Source organism: Mesoplodon bidens (assembly GCF_964165515.1).
Source record: "Mesoplodon bidens genome assembly, chromosome: 7".
NCBI lineage: Eukaryota > Metazoa > Chordata > Mammalia > Artiodactyla > Ziphiidae > Mesoplodon > Mesoplodon bidens.
The window spans coordinates 18,380,789-18,400,665 of NC_138164.1; the positions used below are offsets into that span (position 1 = coordinate 18,380,789).

Below are 19,877 nucleotides of genomic sequence, written 5' to 3' on the forward strand. Positions count from 1 at the left end.
ATTTCTCTCTAGTAGAAGAGAGCCCATTGATTTAATGTGCCGGAAGGAAATCATAAGTACACTGTAAGTGGCTTTTCCCCCTTTATCTACTTAGCATCTTGCTGCTACCACCCCACCTCTACCCACTTCATTGCCTGCTCAGTAATGTCCCTGACGGGCAGAACCTTCCATACCAGCCCGAGAAAGACCCTGTACCTATAGGTGCCCCTCCCCAGCTCCCTCTCTCTCACTTAGGAAGAACTTATCCAAGAGGTATTATGATCCATCACCTAGTTGTCTAAATATAGACTTAAGCCGGGGATTGATTCCTCACATACTCCTGGAAGTGACTTACGGGACTTTATACCTGTGGCAATATTTTACTTTTAAGGTTTTAGTGATACTTTGTAAGATTGGAAAGTTCTGTGTTTATACAACCAGATATACGTGATGCATTATAGCTCAGAAATGCTCAATTTGCCAGTAACCAGCAAGGCATTCTGGCTTATTTAGATTTTAAAGTAGTGTACAGGAACATTTTCTATAGTATGATACTACTTTCTTTTTAAAATAAAGTGGCTTTTAAAATTTCAGATAATTTTACTTAGGTAATTTTTTAAAAAATTGCTTGTCTGTGTGTGACATAATCCTGGGAATCTATACAAGACACTGTTAATGGATACCATTAGGTGGTAGAAGTGAGATGGGGGTGGATGGCTTTTGTGGTTTGTTTTACACTTTTTGTATTTGTTTTCTTACCAGGTACATGCATTACTTTTATTATTTAAAAAAAATAAAAATGTTCACCATTTCTTCTATAAGGTACTCTAATATTAAAAATAAGATTTCTTGTGTACAGTGTAGACATCTTTTTTGAAACTACTTTTGCTCTGATTCTACTAAATTAATACAAGTGCTGCATTGTATGAAGTAGTTGGTCTAAAGGAATTCAGTAGAAGAACAGAAAAATGATTGTCATAAAATTGAAGATAAGTTTCTTAGAGAAAATTTTTTCCTGAAATTTTGTATAAGTATCACATTAAAATACAGCAAACCTGACTGAGAAGAGTTACAGATGTAAAAGAATGACTTAAAATCTTATGACAGATTATCAATGCTGCAGTGCTAGTAAGAAGATGTTTCCTTTGGTCCAAGCCAGTGCTGTATTAATAACTTCTTTCAACAAACACTGAAAGCCTAAGAAGACATGTTAACCATGTCTATGGGATAGACAAGAGGTTTAGTTCATGTACTGTAGAAGTTCAGAGAGGGGAGATGTTCCTTTGGCATTTGGGGGCACGGCATATGGAGGGGAGACTTCATGGAGAAAGTAGATCTTGAAAGACCAGTTGAGTTTAGGTAAGCTGATAGCTGAAATTAAGCCAAGGAAATAGGAATGTAAGGAATGGAACAGTTCTTCAAAGTTCTTCTAGTTTTACATATTTAATATCCTTTTCAGTGAAAGCTGTAACTCTCTGTGGCAGGCAGATCCACAGGAGAAATCATTCTAGTTCTCCTTTCAGTTAGAGTAGCTGAAGTGTCTTTGCTGCATACCCTCTAACGTGGTTGATTTTGAGTCGCATTATATATTTTTTTTATTTCATAATGTCCTTTTTGATATAGAAACAGACAATTTTCCTTCTTCCTAGTTTTATGCCTGTTTCTTTTTTCACTTTCTTTAGAGAAATGTGAAGTGACTCTATCCTTTTATAAATGGAATCCCAGGATTATAGTTTACCTGTACCAATGAGTCAGCTTAATTATGTACCATTTAGACTGTCTTCTGCAGTGAGCTGTAGAATTCACTAAAGTAAATCTCTTTACTGAGTGTAGCATATGCTAGTAATGGCAGAACATTGGGTACTATTAAAATAATTAATTAGTTGTTTTGGTTACATATTGAAGACATTTATTATTTACTAATCCCAAAGAAATCTTCAATAATTTATTCCTGGCCTGTGCTGTTGAATGAGTATGTGAATAATAGGGTACGTAGGACTCGGCAGAAGAAAGATTTGCCTTTTCTTATCTCTGACCTTTGTCAATACCTGCTTCCCATTTCCAGATTTCTCTCTCTCGTTTTTCCTAATTTCAGAGTACTTGATCTAAAGGGCAGCAGAGAAGAAACCCTTGGGTACTAGTTCACCAGCATTATTTTCAGATTTGAGTAATGATAACATATCTCTTTTGCTTTAAGAAACAGAATTTACTTTTATGACAAGAGCCTAAATGATATGAATCAAGAGGAAGCATCACTGGCGTGACTTTGACTAGGAGCCCATTTTAAATGCTTTTTGCCAGGTGTAAAAATTTAGGTTATTGTCAGTTTTCACCTTTGTAGTTAGAGAACTTTTTGCTCTATAGATTAACGTATTAAATATTGTATGGCATTTAGGAATAAGCCTTTCCATTGACTCTCCAGAAAATAACAGATCTTTTGTCAGCGAGCCTGAAAATACAAGGCAGCCTTGGCAGTAGAGTACCATTGTCTCTGCCTCCTAGGTATGTGAAGTACGGCTCGGGCCCGGCTCGGTTCCCACTTCCGGACATGTTGAAATATGTTATTGAATTTGCTAGTACAAAACCTGCCTCAGAAAACTCTGCATCTCAAAGTGATGCACGCATGACGTTACCACTTTCTTCTGCGCACTGCCCGGCTTCTGACCTGATATCCAAGGAAAGGTAATGCAAACAAGTTTTAAAAATAGTATATAATGGGCTTTTTGGTTTAATTTGAACTGTGCACCATCTTTCCACCTGATTAACACTCACCCCGTAAGAGCTCAAAGGCCGTGAGCTCTTTGTCTTAAAGGGAAGGATTTTGCCAACTGTCACTTGGGTGAATTTTTCATAATAATTCCCACCGGTGCCTTCGTCTTGCCCACATGATAGTTGGGATTATTTCAGAGGCGTTTTGAACTATTTGGAATAGTGTTCATTCTCCAGCAGGCCCACCTTGCTTTGAGCTTGCTATAAGCTAGGTGCCACAAAAGGCCTTCCTCAGAGGAAACCTCAGCCCCAGATCTTCTAAAACATCTCATTTTCTCGTTTGCCGAAGAAGTGTGCATGGCTAAGTAAACATCAAGGGAGGGGAAACTTACAAATAGAAAATTAAGATATGGAAAAGAACTTGCTAGAAATTGAAGAGGACAGCCTAAAGGGGTTTACCCAGTAAAGAGACAGCGAGGCCACGTCACATGAGCCCTTGATTCTCTTGCAGCTCAGCCGTGTACAGCACCTTCTGTGGCCTGGAGGAGCCACTGGGGCCAGCGCGGATCAAATTTGATGTGTGTGTCCTGGCTAACAAAAACACTAGAACCTATAGAAAAGGTTAGACTCTGATGTTAAAAAAACAAAACAAAACAATCATTCTTCCAGCTCCCCCTGCCGCGCACACGTATTAATATTCATTCATTGATGTGTGTGCAGAAGTGCATATCTGGATAGAACATTCCAAATGGTAGGAGTGATTATCTCTAGGGGATGGCATGAGGCAAGGGGTGGGGGGTTCTTTTACTTTTATACTCTACCTATGCGTATTTCTTTGGATTTTTGTAGAATGTTTTTATGTCCTTTGTAAAATATAAATGGCTTTAATTTTTTAGAAGTGGTTTAATCTGTTTAATAACATAAAATAGTACTGCCTATATTAGATTTTAAAGTGCTCTGTGTGTGTGTGTAATCTTTTCTGAGATTGAGATGTCTGCTCTTTTGCTTATATTGGGCTTATTTTTCCATATGTATGGGTCCTTAGGGAAAAGAGGTTTTCTCCATTACTCTGTGTATAGGAGAAAGGCAGGTTGGAAAGGGAGAGAGGGTTTCTTTTAAGTCAGAGGTAGGAAGTTTATATTCTTCAGTTTTGGTGTGAAACAGAAACCTAAGTACAGTCACAGGATTAGTTTATATTCCTGCTGGTTTGTCTGTGTGCAGTTTGTTTGACATTAGTTAATTAGTAGATAAATTAACATTTACCTTACATACTTTATTCTTGGTTTACAACAACGATGTAAAGAAGTTAACATCCCACATTTCATAGCTGAGGTACTAGATTACTTGCCTGAGGCTACTAACTTTTCCTTGGGTATTTGGCTAAGGCGTGGTAGAGCTGAGATTGTCTGCCTTTAAGTCCTGCACCCTGTGCTCTCCCAGGGGGCCACCTATTTGTATTCCTGTGAGTTGGATGTTGAGCTGATACTATTTTTCTTCTGTGTATTTTGTTCCTGGATCTGTCTATCCATCTCACTTTAGTCAGTTGCATCTTGGAAACACTATAGTTGATTCCTTGATTATTCCAGTCCCAATCTTCTCTTTTCCATGTTCCTTCCCATCCTTTCTTCATGAAAAGGCAAGTGGTTAGAGAGCAGGAGGCATAGACTCTTAAACCCAGGCAGATCTGGGTGTAAATCCCTCTCTGTCATTTACTAGCTGGGTGAACTTGGATACGTTGCTTTATTTCTCTAAATGTTTGTAGTTGGTAAAATAGGGATGGTCATAGTACCTGCCTCATGAGCAAGTTGTGTTAAATGAGATGATGCATGTAAAGGAAAGGTTTGGCTCAGTAACTCTGCAGAGTAAACGCTAAGTTATAGCTGTACTTCTCCACGTAGCAGCTTGCTTTTAGAAAGCGCATTAATTTAGGCCAAGGCATATTTTGGAAATCATCATCTGAGCATGTTTTTTATCTTCCTTCAGTACAAGTAAAGAGAGCACGTCTCAAGATGCTGAAAGTACCTTTTCTTCTGAAGATTCTCTACACAAATCTAAGGTGGCGAATCAGCCACTTACACCTTCCCGATCTTCCATGGAAATGCCCTCACACCCAGCTCCTCGAACGGTCACAGATGAGGAGATAAACTTTGTTAAGACTTGCCTTCAGAGGTGGAGGAGCGAGATTGAACAAGATATACAAGGTTGGCTCTTTCAATACTTCCCAGTTACTCTTTGCCTTTTCTGTTTGTTTGAACATGTGGAAGTTAGGTACCTTGGGTCCATGTCCTGCCATTGCCATGTATACTGTTGAATTTTGGGGATTGTGACCTCTTTGGTACTTTTTGTTCCCTGTGAGATTGGGTCACACACTTTTGTTTTCCAACCATGAAAAGATTCCCCTCTGGATTCCCTCCTCAAAATTTCTGGGAAATCCTGGGTAGCTTGGACACTCATGACACTTAACCTTTGGCTGAGAATTTTCTGCATCTGCTGATTTTCTTTTCCCATAGTTTATCTGAACTCTGGCTTCAGTTGACCCAAACTTAGAATTTTGTTTTCCTGAATTACCACTTTTAAAGTCTTGTCTACATGAAGTATGCTTTATTGAAGGTTAATGAAGCAAAGACTATTTGAGTAATGCACGCAATGTAAAGTCGTATTATTCAGCATTCTGTTCCGAAAATCCTTTGGCCTCGTTGTCTTGTTGCTCGGACTTCCCCTCCTCCCCTTCTTTCTCCTTTTATCCAGGGAGCAGTAAATAAAGAAGGAATACAAATCCCGATTCCTCCCAGGTTCTTATTCATAGAAATCTGGCCCTGCCTTTTGTTCCGCCTTCTCCTTTCCGGTCCTGTCCCTGGGACATGTATTTTACACCCAGGTGCCCCATTAAGGTCTTTTTCTAGAAACTGTTTTCTCTCTAAGAAATTCTGGTGTGAATTATAAGAGGTGATTTTTAAAAAATCTTAATGTAGTTATATTAAACTAAAAGCCTTTGTAACCTAAAGCTCCACCTACTTTAAAACTGCGTCCTTCTTCGTGGTTCATAGCGTGAAGGTGAACTGGTCAGAACCCCAGGTGCAGAGAAGCCGTACTCTTTGCAGAGCTAAAGCTGCCTGGCTGACGTGTAATGAAATCACTTTAACTAAGTATTCTTTTTTTTTTTTAACAGATTTAAAGAACTGTATTGCAAGCACTACCCAGACTATTGAGCAGATGTACTGTGATCCTCTCCTCCGTCAGGTAGAATGAAAATTGATGGGAAGGTAGTCAAGGCATGCTCTAATGGTGCTAATGGTAGATACAAAAAGGAAAGTTGATGGTTTTCTTTGAAACTGAATGGAAACTTCCCTGAGATATAAAAATAACTTTAGGAAAGAAATAGCTAGTATTCTATATTTTAGGCTAAAAAAAAAAGCAGTGTATCTTCTGTCACCAACAGAACCTAAAATATATTTGTTTTGATTCTGCCACATGGTATTTTTTTCATGTATTTGAAAGGTTTGTCATTAAATATTAATAAAAATTTCTCATAAAATGGTAACTTAAGTAGTGCAGTGGGGGCAACCTGACCAGGGTCTGGTTCCCCATCCTTTCCAAAGTACCATGATCCTTCGTGATCCTTTGTTTAGCAGCGTGCTTTCAAGCTTTATATCTCTAGTAATTCCAAAAGGGAGGTAGGCAGGGCAGAAATTTTAGTTTCCACATATGTTTTTTTTTAGAGTAACATTCTGGGCATAGAGGGGAAAGAGGCTCCAGTTAGGGGCCTGCCCTCCACTGGCTTCTGTGTGAACGATAGGCCGTGGGAGGAGAGCTCTGTTTCTAGGGTCGCGTGGAGGCACAGTTGTGTTGCACAGCAGGAGTGCGTCATGTAAATCTTGGCTGTTCCCCATTTTCTCTTTTCTATTTAAAAAATTTCACCACCAGTAAAAACATGTCAAGGTACTGATTAAATGTAAGTTTACTTTGATTCGATGGCTGACTTTCCTTTCTTTCACCAGTACTTACTTGGCACTTAAGCATTGCTCTGTTTTCCCCATATTGGGGGAAAAAAGGCTTTTCACATGTTGAAACAAACAAGTATGTCGTTAAAAGGGTCTTCACCCCCAGATAAGTGGATGATTACTTGCAAGAAGAAATATAGAGTCCACGAGACTGACTCATAATGAAATATGCTAACTTAGATTTTGTTAACAAATAAAATAGGCATAGAACAAGATAGCTGCTAAACTTGTTGTAGGTACCAAGTGTGGTAAACATCTTCACAACATGAGTAGTCATGGTGGTTCTGTTTTTAGATAAACTGAGTTTGGAACTCGGGGGATAAATAGGTCTCAGTTATCTTTCGTTTTAGATCTATAACCTTAGGAGTTTAGAGTTGAAAGAGGCCTCAACGAGGTCTTCTAGTTCAATTGTCCGATTTTAAAGATTCAGGAACCAAGACATAATTAGGAGATTCCAAGGCTGTGTTTTCGTTAGTTCATCTTGAATCAACAAGATGTTTTGATGTGAACCTAACATCAAACACTTGTATAAACAGGCAGTTTTCTGATGTCCGATAGTTGGGTATACTTTTGAATTTTAGTAGCCTAAGTCTTGTCAGATTATTTTGCTTAACCTGATACAGGAATTGCTTTGTGATTTGCAGGTGCCTTATCGTTTGCATGCAGTTCTTGTTCATGAAGGACAAGCAAATGCAGGACACTACTGGGCCTTTATCTATAATCAGCCCCGACAAGTCTGGCTCAAGTACAACGACATCTCTGTTACCGAGTCTTCCTGGGAAGAACTTGAAAGGGATTCCTATGGGGGCCTGAGAAATGTTAGTGCTTACTGCCTGATGTACATTAATGACAAGCTACCCCACTTCAGTGCAGGTAAAAACACCTTAACAGAAGCCTGGGGTGGGGGAAATCTGTACTGCTCAGGGAAGGGAACAATCTTGTAGTTTAAAATAAAAATTTTAACTCAGATTTATTATAAAGTAATCATGTATTTAAAAAATACAAATAGTATAAAGGAGACTAAAAAGGAAAAATAAATGTGCTTTCCTACATCCGTCCTTGAGCCCAACGAGCATCCATTCTTAGGTTTCATGTGTAGTCTTCAAGAAATGTTCTATGCAGAGGCTAGATTTTATCTATCGACATCTATCCCACACCCAATTTTTCCCCCCAAAGGGGATATTTTTCCATTCTGTTCTCCCTCTTTTTCATTAATTGTTTTTCTTAGTGATCTCTATATTTTTATAAATAGAACCAACTTATTCTTTTTAACAACTGCATAATAATTCCATTGCATGGAATATGTATATAATCTATGAAACCAGCCTCCCATTGATAGACTTTTAAGTTGCCTCTAGTTTCTTTTCTCTTGTAGTGACATTCTTGCACGCATATTTTTACACCCTTTGGAGAATAGCTAGATGTTACAAGTGGATTTGCTTGAACGATTTCATACTTCTCATAATACTACTGCTAATGCTAAGAGCAATCATAATTATCATTTATGTTGGTACTTTAATCCTTACTGCACGCTTTCAAACTTTATTTCTCTAATAACTTATAACTAACTCTAAAAGGGAGGTAGGCAGGGCAGGAATTTTTTTTTTTTTTTTTTTTTTTTTTTTTTTTGCTGTACGCAGGCTTCTCACTGTTGTGGCCTCTCCCGTTGCGGAGCACAGGCTCCGGACGCACAGGCTCAGCGGCCATGGCTCACAGGCCCAGCCGCTCCGTGGCATGTGGGATCTTCCCGGACCGGGGCACGAACCCGTGTCCCCTGCATCGGCAGGTGGACTCTCAACCACTGCGCCACCAGGAAAGCCCCTGTCTGGAGTCTTATAGCCAGTAAATATTCTGATTCCAGGTTCTGTGCTGTTTTCCATTTATATTACTCTCTCTTTCTTTCTTCCTTTCACATATGAGATCATGGAAGGCATCTTCTTATAGTGTTCAAACTTCACTGTGTTGCATAAGTAAGAAAACACGTAAGGCATTTTGTCCAGGCAGCAAATGATCTTTCTGATTTGTTAGTGTGTGCTTGAGGGATAAGGGATAGAGAGAATGATCACTTAACGGTAACTGATCTTCATAATTGCATGTTTGCAGTGTGAAAGCAGGAACAGCTGCTCGTGGGAGTTACTGTACAAATAATTGTGCTGGCTGTTGGTGGTATATAGGAGCCTTGTTGTTACACGTATGGCTCATTTTTATATTACAGAAACAGACAAAAAGTGGAAACTGTCATTTGCTTAGTGAAAAGACTAGTTAATAGCAACCAGTACGTGAATGTGCTATTCTGCTGTAGGTTTTTATGTTTTGTTTTGGTCACAGGGTTAGAAATGAGATTTAATATGTCCTTGATATCCTTGCCACTCTTCATCATAGCCTTTAATGAACCAGGTATTATTGACCATCTAACCTTTGTATCAGTTTGCTTTCTTATAGCACTTGATTGTGTGAAACTTAAGGCAGTATAAATGTCTTGGAATTCATCTCTAACCGTCTTGAGATGGATATTCTTATCAGTAACAGGAGCATTGGTTACACTGATAAAACTATCTACCTTGAAATATCCATTGGATCTCATGATTTTCTCAGTTTCCAAGAAATGTTTGGTTTGTTCTTGCTGCTTTGTCACTGATTGGCCTCTATTCCAAATCCTTAGTCATTATCGTCGATTGATTCATTTAACAAATATTCAATGTGCCTACCTACTGATATGCCAGGCACTGTTACTGGGGTGCTGTGACTGTTGGCCTGATACTGTCAGTACTTCAGATGGATTATGTACGTGTGTATGTATTTTTCATTAGGAGTAAGAAAAAAAGCAAAGTGTCTTTTCTTTCTTTCTAGAAAGGACCTTTGGATTTCTTGAGGCCTTTTGCTTGGTGACACTTCGTTTAAACCCTGTCTTTGTTCTTCCTCAGAGGCGGCCCCGAATGAATTAGATCAGATGTCAGGAGAAGTGGAAGCCCTCTCTGTTGAACTTAAGCATTACATTCAGGAAGATAACTGGAGGTTTGAGCAGGACGTAGAGGAGTGGGAAGAAGAGCAGTCTTGCAAAATCCCTCAAATGGAGTCTTCCGGCAGCTCAGCATCACAGGATTTCTCTCCATCACAAGGTACCTGAGAAGGGCATGTATGCCGGTGATCTGGTGGGATTCATGCTGCACTCCAGTAGCCAGTCCCGTGCACTTCATGTGAGAGAGCCGTGCCACGGTCTGCACACTGGAGTTCAGATAGAGTTGGTGTTGCACAACCTGACGGCCTAGCCTGTGGCTCTAGACTGTCATTTCTGCTGAGCAGAAGTAAGAGCAGGAAGACTAGCTACCTGTACTTTCACTCTGTTTAGCTTTTTGCTTATTTCCCAGGTTGCAGGAGAAACTACGTAGGATTAATAGGTAGATTTTATGAAAACTATTCTCCAAAGGTGATCTTCCTAACAGATGGTCGTTCGTAGGAAGGCTTCTTGGCATAAAGAAATATGACAACATCAGGAGCACATTAAACTTTACAGCATCATCAGTGGCTTCTTGCTAAAGTAGCCATTTCTTTTAGTCACTAGTTTCTAGGGGAAAGTTGCATAGGTTTTTTAAAAAGGTTTGTTAGAAGGTTTGCACATGAAACATTGTATCATTCCTGCTTGCCTTTTACAGAGTGTTCTAGAGGTTACTTCTCATCAGATGCTAATTCCTTTGTGCGGTTCTTTATCAGAGTCTTCAGTCGCCTCTTCCCACGGGGCTCGCTGCTTGTCCTCCGAGCATGCCGTGATCGTGAAGGAACAGACCGCCCAGGCTATTGCAAACACGGCACGCGCCTACGAGAAGAGTGGTGTGGAAGCAGCGCTGAGTGAGGTGAGAATGGCTTAGAAGCCCAAGTGCAAGAGGGGTGGGCTCTCGGCAATAACGGCCACAGTTTCTCGCATTTCTGTTATCCTGTGCCTGCTGCATTTAACCAATCCCTCTTTATTTCTTCTGTTTTTTTCTTACTCTTTCTCTCCATTCTGCTGCCACAGCTTAAGGAAGCTGAACCCCAGAAGCCCATGTCCCCGGAAACAGACCTTGCAGAGCAGCCCGAGCAGCCCGCACAGGCTCATGACGCAGAGTCTGCTGCCCAGCCTAATGCTGAGGTCTCTGAAGTCGAGATTCCCAGTGTGGGAAGGATTCTGGTTAGATCTGATGCAGATGGATATGATGAGGAGGTACAGAGATGAGTCAGGGTTTAGCTGTCTGTTGTCAGTCTTGTATTTCCTTCTCATGTGACTGAATAGAGTTGTGTGAGGTGTTTGGCAATAGTTACTATTTTCTCATTGACGCAAATAATGGGCAGGAGGGCCTATCTCAGTTATCACTGTACACTGCTGCTGGTATATACCTACCCAGACCTGTCCTTATGAGGGCCGCTGCGGAGTCCAGATGGCTCAGAAAGGCAGAATTTAGTTTTTTGTTTGGTATTATGAGCAAAGAAATTGCCTTTAGGAGTCTTTGTCTTTGGTAATATTAGTCCATTGTGTCTCCTCCAAATATAAAGTTTTCAGTTGTCTAGTGAGCAAAAAAACAGATGTGACTTGAAGGTGTTTTTAATTCTGAAGCTTTAGGGAGAAGCTGTAGAATCCCAGGTTGTTCATTGTCTGCCGCCTGTACAGTTGTCACCACACACTAACTGTCAGGAATCCTGTCCTCAGGTTTGTTTTTTCCTGTGGGGCATTTTTTTAATTATTGTAAGAGTTTCACTTTGTAAAGTGTTATTTGTGTATCCCCTAGTTTCCAGACTGTTTAAAATGTGCTCTTCATCCTAGTAAAACTCTAAAATACTGGTGTATTTAGGATATACACCCAAATTACAGAACTCAATTGGAACTCTCGCCTCAGACACTTCCCCTCTGAGAGCTGTAATTTAACTCAATTCTGTAGCAGCACCACATCGCAGGTATTTTTAGACATACATCTTTATTCATTGGCTAAATTAGAGAGAATATGTAGGAATAGCTTGTCATGGGCAAAGTCTTGACATTGTGCAGAGGGCCAGGGCTGTGAATGTGTGTAGGACCCGGTGTGTGAGCCTTGCCTCGCAGTGGGTTCCAGCCACGGAGCACGCTGCCATGCTTCCCTGCAGCCGTCTGTTCACCTTTCTTTCATACAGTCTTCTTTTGAACCTTTCTTCTCTCCTTTTTCTCTCTGTTTTGTTCCCTCTTGTGGTAGGTGATGCTGAGCCCTGCCATGCAAGGGGTCATCCTGGCCATAGCTAAAGCCCGTCAGACCTTTGACCGAGATGGGTCTGAAGCAGGGCTTATTAAGGTATCTTTGTTTTTTGAATTCTCATCCTTATACCACAGGTATCATAACACGGGGCAGTAATTTCCTTAGATGCTAAAAAATGGGATTAAAAGGTTTTCATCGAAGTAAAACATAGAACTTCCTTTCCTGCCTGGCTAACGACCCAGCCACCTCCCAGCACTGATGGCTTCTCCTCTCTTGGCACTGACGTGGCTTTGGTGTTCTGTGTTACACCTGGCCTGGAGGGCTTGTTGTTCTTAGGAGCCGTCTGTTCATAAAGCTGTGAATGGGACCTTGCCTTTGTAATTTGTGGGCCATAATATAAGAATGAAGGCCATGCTTTTTAAGGTACTTGAATAAAATTTAAGGTACTTGAAGAAATTGCATTCATATAGATTTTTAAATTTCAGATCCTTGGTACTCAAGGATATGCCTGAAACAATTAAAACTAAATATTTGTTTTTCTGAGAACTTTATGAGGAAAATGAGTTTCTTGTGAGTACAGTATGTCTTTGGTGCCAGAGGAGTTTTATCCTTATGAAATGAAAGAAACTTTCAGATTCCATAGTTGCCTCTGTCATGTCTCAGTAAGAAGGACTTCCCAGAAGTCTTCTTAGAGTGATGAAAACCTCTGTAGCACTTAGGTGTCAGTTTCTGTGTGTAGAAGGTCACAGTGTGTGCTTTTCTAACCACCAATTCTGTCTTCGACAGGCATTCCATGAAGAGTACTCCAGGCTCTATCAGCTCGCCAAAGAGACCCCCACCTCTCACAGTGATCCTCGACTTCAGCATGTGCTTGTCTACTTCTTCCAAAATGAAGCGCCGAAAAGGGTAGTAGAGCGGACCCTTCTGGAACAATTTGCAGACAAAAATCTTAGCTATGATGAAAGGTGAGGAGGGGCTACTTCGGTGAACCACCCTTCCTTCTGGATCTGGCTTGACTAACTTCTCTGAAGGGGGAGCTTTCATTGCTTTTGGAACTTTGTTCACAGGTCAATAAGTATTATGAAGGTGGCTCAAGCGAAACTGAAGGAGATTGGTCCAGATGACATGAATATGGAGGAGTACAAGGTGAGATCTTCTCTTTACATCTACAAAGCAGACACATTAAGGCCAAACCAACAATTTTATATTATCACAGACTGACCACCCGCCGCCCACCCCCCCAAAAAAAAGCTGGGTGAGAATGAATGAATGATCTTTTCTTACCCTTAGAATAGCCAGTTTCTTTATTCCATTGTTCTGTTAGACTGAATCAGCACTTCATTTCTCTTAAATACCCACTTTAGCCCTGTTCTGGGCAATAAAATTCTTGAATTCATGGCTTTGGTTTGCTTTAAATAATTTAGTTCTCTAACATTTCTGTATCGGAAATTAGATTTTTACACATTAAAATGCATGCATGACTAGACAGATTTTCAAAAAAGTCATCGTGTTGTAGGAAAGACACTGTCCTGTGCCACCTAAAGTATGTCACCACCCCCACTGAGCTTAGTGTTGTTCTGTGAGGTTGGAATGGCCATGTCCCTCCATCTTCCATCATCTGGATGGTTTTGTCAGAACTCGGGAGGCCATTCATTTAGACCAGAGCTGAATGACTTTGACGTGGGTGTTGGAAATTAAGATCCTAAATTCTAAAGCTCATATGAAATGAGTATTTCTGTTCCTTGGTGGAAGGAACAAGACATGCAAAATTAAGGTCAGCGGTAGACGTTAATTCTAAATGTCGAATACTTTATTATCTGAAAGCCTTTGTGTCTCCTGTTCTTGTGCCTGGCCATATGTGCTCAATGAGTATTTGTACTGAGTTTGAAGTTTACTGTGGTGGAAAGGGTAGAAGTAGTGGTGGTCATAATCGTGAATGGCTGTCATTCCTTTTCAGAAGTGGCATGAAGATTACAGTTTGTTTCGAAAGGTGTCTGTGTATCTCCTGACAGGCCTGGAACTCTATCAGAAAGGAAAGTAAGTTGGCCTCTTATGTCACTGAGACTACTGGTCAGGACACTTATTGATGCCTACCAGAAATTCAGAAGACCACAGCACCTTCACTCCCCTTCTCACATATACCCTGTGCCTCTACCTTTTTCCAGTGTTTCACTTCACTTTTGCTCTGAACATCACACATGTTTTTTCATCCTTTACATAATGATAGATTTCTTAGTTGAGAGGTATAATGGCCAGGTTTTCTTGGTGATAAATGAAAATGAACTCAGAAAGTGAATTTTAAGAGTTGGTGTGGACCTTAGTGAGCCTCTCGTCCACTTCTTTGTTTTAGAGTTGGGAGAAACAGAAGCCCGGGGACGTTCCATGATTTGCCTTGGGTTTCTCGGCCAGTTTTCAGAGGAGCTGAGACTGGCTGTGGTCTTTGGCCCTCAGGTTTTTCCCAGTGCTCCATGCTGCCTCGATCATTAAGACTTTTCCATCATTTCAGCCAGTTGCATTCTTGTATTAGGGAACAGTGGGGACTAAGCCCTGGATTTGGGGAAGGAGCACTGAGCTGTTTTTTATCTGCCACTTTCTAATAAGGTACCAAGAGGCGCTTTCCTACCTGGTGTACGCCTACCAGAGCAATGCCGCTCTGCTGATGAAGGGCCCCCGGCGGGGCGTGAAAGAGTCGGTGATCGCTTTATACCGAAGAAAATGCCTTCTGGTTTGTACTGATTGTAAAGCCTTATGACTATTTTATTATTTTATTGTGTTTACCTCTGCTCCTTGAAGCCATGAAAAAATACAACTTTAAAAAATCTCCAGGGGCTTCCCTGGTGGCGCAGTGGTTGAGAGTCTGCCTGCCGATGCAGGGGACATGGGTTCGTGCCCCGGTCTGGGAGGATCCCACATGCCGCGGAGCGGCTGGGCCCGTGAGCCATGGCCGCTGAGCCTGCGCGTCCGGAGCCTGTGCTCTGCAACAGGAGAGGCCACAACAGTGAGAGGCCCGCATACAGCCAAAAAAAAAAAAAAAAAAAAAAAAATCTCCAGCAGGTTTTCGATTTTTCCAAACTCTGAAGAGTAGTTTACACTGAAACAAATTACTTTAAGTTACTTCAGTGAATGTCATTCTTCTTCCACCCCTGATAGAAGTTAGGTGAGAATCACTTATCCCCATTTCGGTGCCCTTTATATGTACTGCATTATAGCTTTTATCACATGGCCTGTCTACTAGATTGTGAGTTCCTGAGCACAGTTCCTCTTCTTATTCAGCTGGTTTCTCGGTGTCTGGCCCAGAGTAAACGTGTAAGACATGTGTGTTTTTCCTGTGTTCCCTGCTAAGCTAGTAGATGAGAGTTTTAGTGAGTTCTAAAGAGATTCCAGTTTTTTTAAAAAAGGTATGAACCATCAGGATTGGTCCTGCCATTCTGTTAATATCCTCGTCATACACCACTGGAGATCTATCCTGACCTATTTTGCATTTGGCCGCCACGTGGGAAGGAGACCCATATCCCCTCTGCTTCCCCAGGGGTTCCTGCAGGTGCTTGTCCTTCAGAAACTATGGAGGCGGCTTTCCCAGACCCACGTGCTTGCCTTTAGCCCCTCTGACACCCGGCAGGATCACCCTTCACGGGAGGAGTCAGGCCGGCATTTCTCCCACTGCTTCTGTTAATACCAAGCGGAGGAGATTGTCATGACATATTTATCTCAGAAGCTTCATTTTCTGATTAGACTTGGGTTCCTGCTTCAGTTATAGGTATGGCAGGGCACTCTGAAGCTGAAAAAAGGGTCTTGTAGATTTGATGGACCTAAATTTTAGTAAAGACATGCTTTTATTTTTTAAATCACCAAATACGGATTACATTTTGAATGTCCCACTCTGCTGCTACAGGGAGACAGTACTAGGGATTTGGATTCTTTCCACCTCTGGCTCTCAACCCCCAGTGTGCGTCAGAATCGCCTAAGGAGCTTTCACATGATTGGGATCCAGGCATCTCCCCAGACAGTTAAACCAGTCTCCTGGGGAGGCGCCTGGACATCAGCTTGCCTTCCGCAGGTGATTCTGATGTTCAGTAAAGATTGAGAACCATTGAATGGGCCTTTTGATAGAAGCGGGTGTTAAGTATGACCTTGACTTGTAAGTTTAGGCCACTGGGTCAGAGACTTTGCTGCATTCGGATCACCTGGGAGCATTAAAAAAAAAAAATCCCAGTGCCCAGGTCACCCAAATACCAGTCAGTCAGCTTGCTTGGGTTGGGGCATCGGTAGTTTTTAAAGATCCCCAGGCAATTCCAGTGTACAGTGAAGTTTGGGAAGTACTTGTTTAGGCTCTTCTAAAATAGATATTTATCTTCTCTTTCAGACTTTTACTTTTGTTCACTCTGTTGTTTATCTATAGGAGCTGAATGCCAAAGCGGCTTCTCTCTTTGAAACAAATGATGAGCACTCGGTAACAGAGGGTATTAATGTGATGAATGAGTTGATCATTCCCTGCATTCACCTTATCATTAATAACGACATCTCCAAGGATGACTTGGACGCCATTGAGATCATGAGAAACCACTGGTGCTCTTACCTTGGGCAAGATATCGCAGGTGTGTTGTTGTTGCCGCTTCCAGTAATTTCCAAAGCCCTTGAGAATTCTAAAAATTGCAGTGGACTCAGTCTGTAGTACTGGTTGTCAAACCATTTTAAGGCACTGGAATCCCCTAGAATATAAATGAGTCAAAAGTGCATCTACTCTATTGAAACAAGGAGTGGGAGCCTGCACCCCTGTCCTTCTCAGCCTCCCCGTACCTCCTCTGTGGCTGCTGAATCACCTCCACAGCCAGCCAGCCAGCTCTGTTTGAAATAAATCACTGCTCTCCAGGAATGTCAGACTGCTGTTACTTTTTCATCTGCCGAAATCTGAACTTTAATTTTATAGTTTAAAAACAAAAATCTATTTATGCAGCTTGATTACCTGTTGGTGCCATAATTAAATTTTCCTGTGACTTGAAGTTGCAAGACATAAACATATTATTAACTATGATGCCTTCAGGGTTAACAAATTAGTAAATGGAACGTCTGTGCATGTCCAAAGCATTTTGGAGAGGGAGCCTAAAACTAGGTATTTTTAGGTGAGTTTGATAGATTGAGAAAGTTGCTATGTATCCTAATACGAATCCTCTTTGTTAGTTTCTCGCTGATGTAGCGATATTCTGTTGACTTGTTAAAGTGTTCAAGTTTATAATATTTATTGAAAAATACTATAATAATTGGTAGCTATGAATTTTGTTTTAATGCCTTCCGTTTTTATTTAGACCATGTGTGATACATAGCTTTACATAGTGCCATGTACACACTGGTATATTTTAATTACTTGAAGGAAAAGAGCAGCATTGTATTTACGGCAATAGTATATTTACGGTACATTATATTTACGGCAACAGTGTATTTATGGTACATTATATTTATGGTACTTTCTCAAATTTTAAAGGATGATTGATTGGAAGACGTGTTCATAATGAAGTGAATATATAGTGTTATTCTGCCGCACGTCACATGGCTTGAAACAGTGACCTAAAACTTTGGTATATTTGGCAAATAGGTCTTTGCTACTGGTTTGGCCTGAAGGAATCATCATTTGTCATTAGCTGGCCAGAACAGTGCTTTAACCTTTCAGGTTGGGTGATGGCTATATGAAAGACCTTCTCCTATCACTGCAGACTTATTAGTTTTTACTCAGAGATTTATTTAGCTGTATAGTAACCATACATTTTTCCTCCACAGAAAATCTGCAGCTGTGCTTAGGGGAGTTTCTACCCAGACTTCTAGATCCTTCTGCAGAAATCATTGTCTTAAAGGAGCCTCCAACTATTCGACCCAATTCGCCCTATGACCTTTGTAGCAGGTTTGCAGCTGTCATGGAGTCAATTCAAGGAGTGTCAACTGTGACGGTGAAATAAGCCCCCACGTGTTCAAGTCCCATCCTGGTCTTTGGTTGACTGCCTGTTGCACAGAAGTCTGTTGTCACAGTGTTTACCTTGGGAAAGGGATTAGGTGGAAAAGTAAGATTCAGATCCAGACCCCAACCATGCTGTGTATGTAAAGAAGGATTGAAAATAAAATTGCACTTTTTAGGTACAGAATCATAAAAGCGATTTCACTAAAAAAGGCAGGAACCAGTGTATTAAGGTATTGATTTATGGCAGAAGACCTGAAATGCCTCTTGTACCTACAAGCGTGCTTGGGCTTTTCTAAGCCTCTTGACACTTTTAACATGATCCTTCAGGCATAAGCATTTCTGACAGCAGAGTAGAAGGGTGATTCATCAGAACCTGAACCATATGAACAGCTACTAGTTATTTTATCAAATACAGATGACATTAAAAAATTCGTAACTGCAAGAGAGGAGAAGTATGCACCTTGCCTGGCTCTTGACAGGAGATGACAAAATAGGTTGTTGATGAACCACTACCCTTTCACACGTGGGTAGAACGTAAGGTCATGTATGTGGCAGTAAGATGTTCAAAAGTCAAAAGAAAGCTGCCTCTCCTTTCTTTCTTCTCTCTTTTACTTTATATTTTTAAATAAACCAGAAAACCTCATACTCAGTCCTGAGTGAAAGAAAGGAAAGCATTAAGGACTTCAGACGGAGTAACAGCATTGTGAAACTTGACTAAAGATCACGTTTTCATAGTTAACCATTTAGGTAAAATTTTCTGGTGTCTGAAAATTGTCAAAACCCATGTCTAAGGCTGCTGCTGGCCCAGAAGAACATTTTGATGCCCCTCCCCTTTTTTGCTTTTAACAAATAAGGGATGTGGGTTTGTAAAAAGAAAAAAAAATCTATATATATATGTATATGTATATGTAGAGAGAGAAATATCCCCTGTTGATCATTTTTAAAAGGCTCCATATTGGGTATCCAAATTTTAAGATTAATGAGGGAATTGTGGGAGGGAAAAACACTTACTACAACAATGCAGATTTTATAAATGTGCAATAAAAGTATTTGTTTTACCTTTGGTATGCAGTATGGCCTTTATTTAAATATATATTTTCTATTTTGGAAATGGATGGACTCAATAAGCATTTCTCATGTTTCAGTTTTTCTTCTTGAAAAGAAAAAGGCAGATTAGAGCATTGAGAAGCTTGATGGGAATGAAAGGCAGTGGTCACTTCTTGAGCAGCACCTAGTGGTGACTGATCTCTTTTCATCTCATTTGCTAGTTGCATTGCATGTAAGTGTATCCACTTGGTAATTTTTCTGATTTAGAAGGCAAAAAAATTACTTTCTTGAAACCAAATTCTTATATTTTGGATAAATTAATGGTTAGGCCATCTTTTACAGATGTTCGGAGGTGCTTCTGTGTTTTAAAGCTCACTGCAAAGATCTGTTTCATGGGAAATTGATCAATTTTCTTACCCATTGATTACCTTTTACTATTTAAAATTCTAGGCAGTAGCACCATTTGCCTTCTGCTTTTAAATACCTGTCATTACTGATTACTGTGCACAGTTATAGAACAACCCTGGGATGAAAATGGGGACTATGGTTTGCCCAAGGTCATAGGTGTCCTAAGTAGTGGAGCCAGGACACTAACCCTTGGTGTGTCTCACTTCATAGCCTGTGCTATTAACAACTGCTTGACTGCCCTTGGAAGTCTTGTAAAATCTTTTGCTTTGTACCTTTCCACATTAGTTATTTCCTGATGAGCTTTTGAGAACCTGCAGTTGGTGAAGAAAGGAACAGCTGTACATCTGTAGTGTTGGATCCACTCAGACCACCATGACGGGTACTGGTGCTGCCTTAGGTACAGCTTAGTTTCTTTCAGGGTCAGCAAACTGTCTCAAGCTAAGAATGGCTTTACTTATTTAAAGGGTTGTGAAAAAGAAGGATGAGGGGAAGGGATGTTGGGGGTGGGGTGGGAGAAAGAACCAGTGTGACCCTTAACCAGAAATGATTTCAAGAGTTTGGGCAGGGTACTTGACCTCAGCATAAATT

General features: G+C 40.7%; 1 protein-coding gene across 10 annotated transcripts in view; it reads left to right on the forward strand.

Moving 5' to 3' along the window:
• USP28 (ubiquitin specific peptidase 28) overlaps window positions 1-18,892 on the forward strand; it is a 58,247-nt gene extending 39,355 nt beyond the window's left edge. For 5 of the 10 annotated variants that reach the window (XM_081240947.1, XM_081240948.1, XM_081240944.1 and 2 more), the window contains 12 exons: window positions 2,482-2,661; window positions 4,672-4,889; window positions 5,858-5,928; window positions 7,334-7,562; window positions 9,614-9,808; window positions 10,401-10,540; window positions 12,674-12,852; window positions 12,955-13,033; window positions 13,845-13,924; window positions 14,489-14,612; window positions 16,287-16,482; window positions 17,660-18,892. In XM_081240947.1, the coding sequence (XP_081097073.1) occupies window positions 2,482-2,661; window positions 4,672-4,889; window positions 5,858-5,928; window positions 7,334-7,562; window positions 9,614-9,808; window positions 10,401-10,540; window positions 12,674-12,852; window positions 12,955-13,033; window positions 13,845-13,924; window positions 14,489-14,612; window positions 16,287-16,482; window positions 17,660-17,835 (1,867 nt within the window). In that variant the 3' untranslated portion in view covers window positions 17,836-18,892. Of the gene's footprint in view, window positions 1-2,481; window positions 2,662-4,671; window positions 4,890-5,857; window positions 5,929-7,333; window positions 7,563-9,613; window positions 9,809-10,400; window positions 10,541-10,701; window positions 10,888-11,887; window positions 11,984-12,673; window positions 12,853-12,954; window positions 13,034-13,844; window positions 13,925-14,488; window positions 14,613-16,286; window positions 16,483-17,659 lie in introns of all 10 variants that reach the window. The other 5 variants (XM_081240952.1, XM_081240950.1, XM_081240951.1 and 2 more) reach the window with 2 other exon arrangements.
• Window positions 18,893-19,877: the final 985 nt, after the last annotated feature.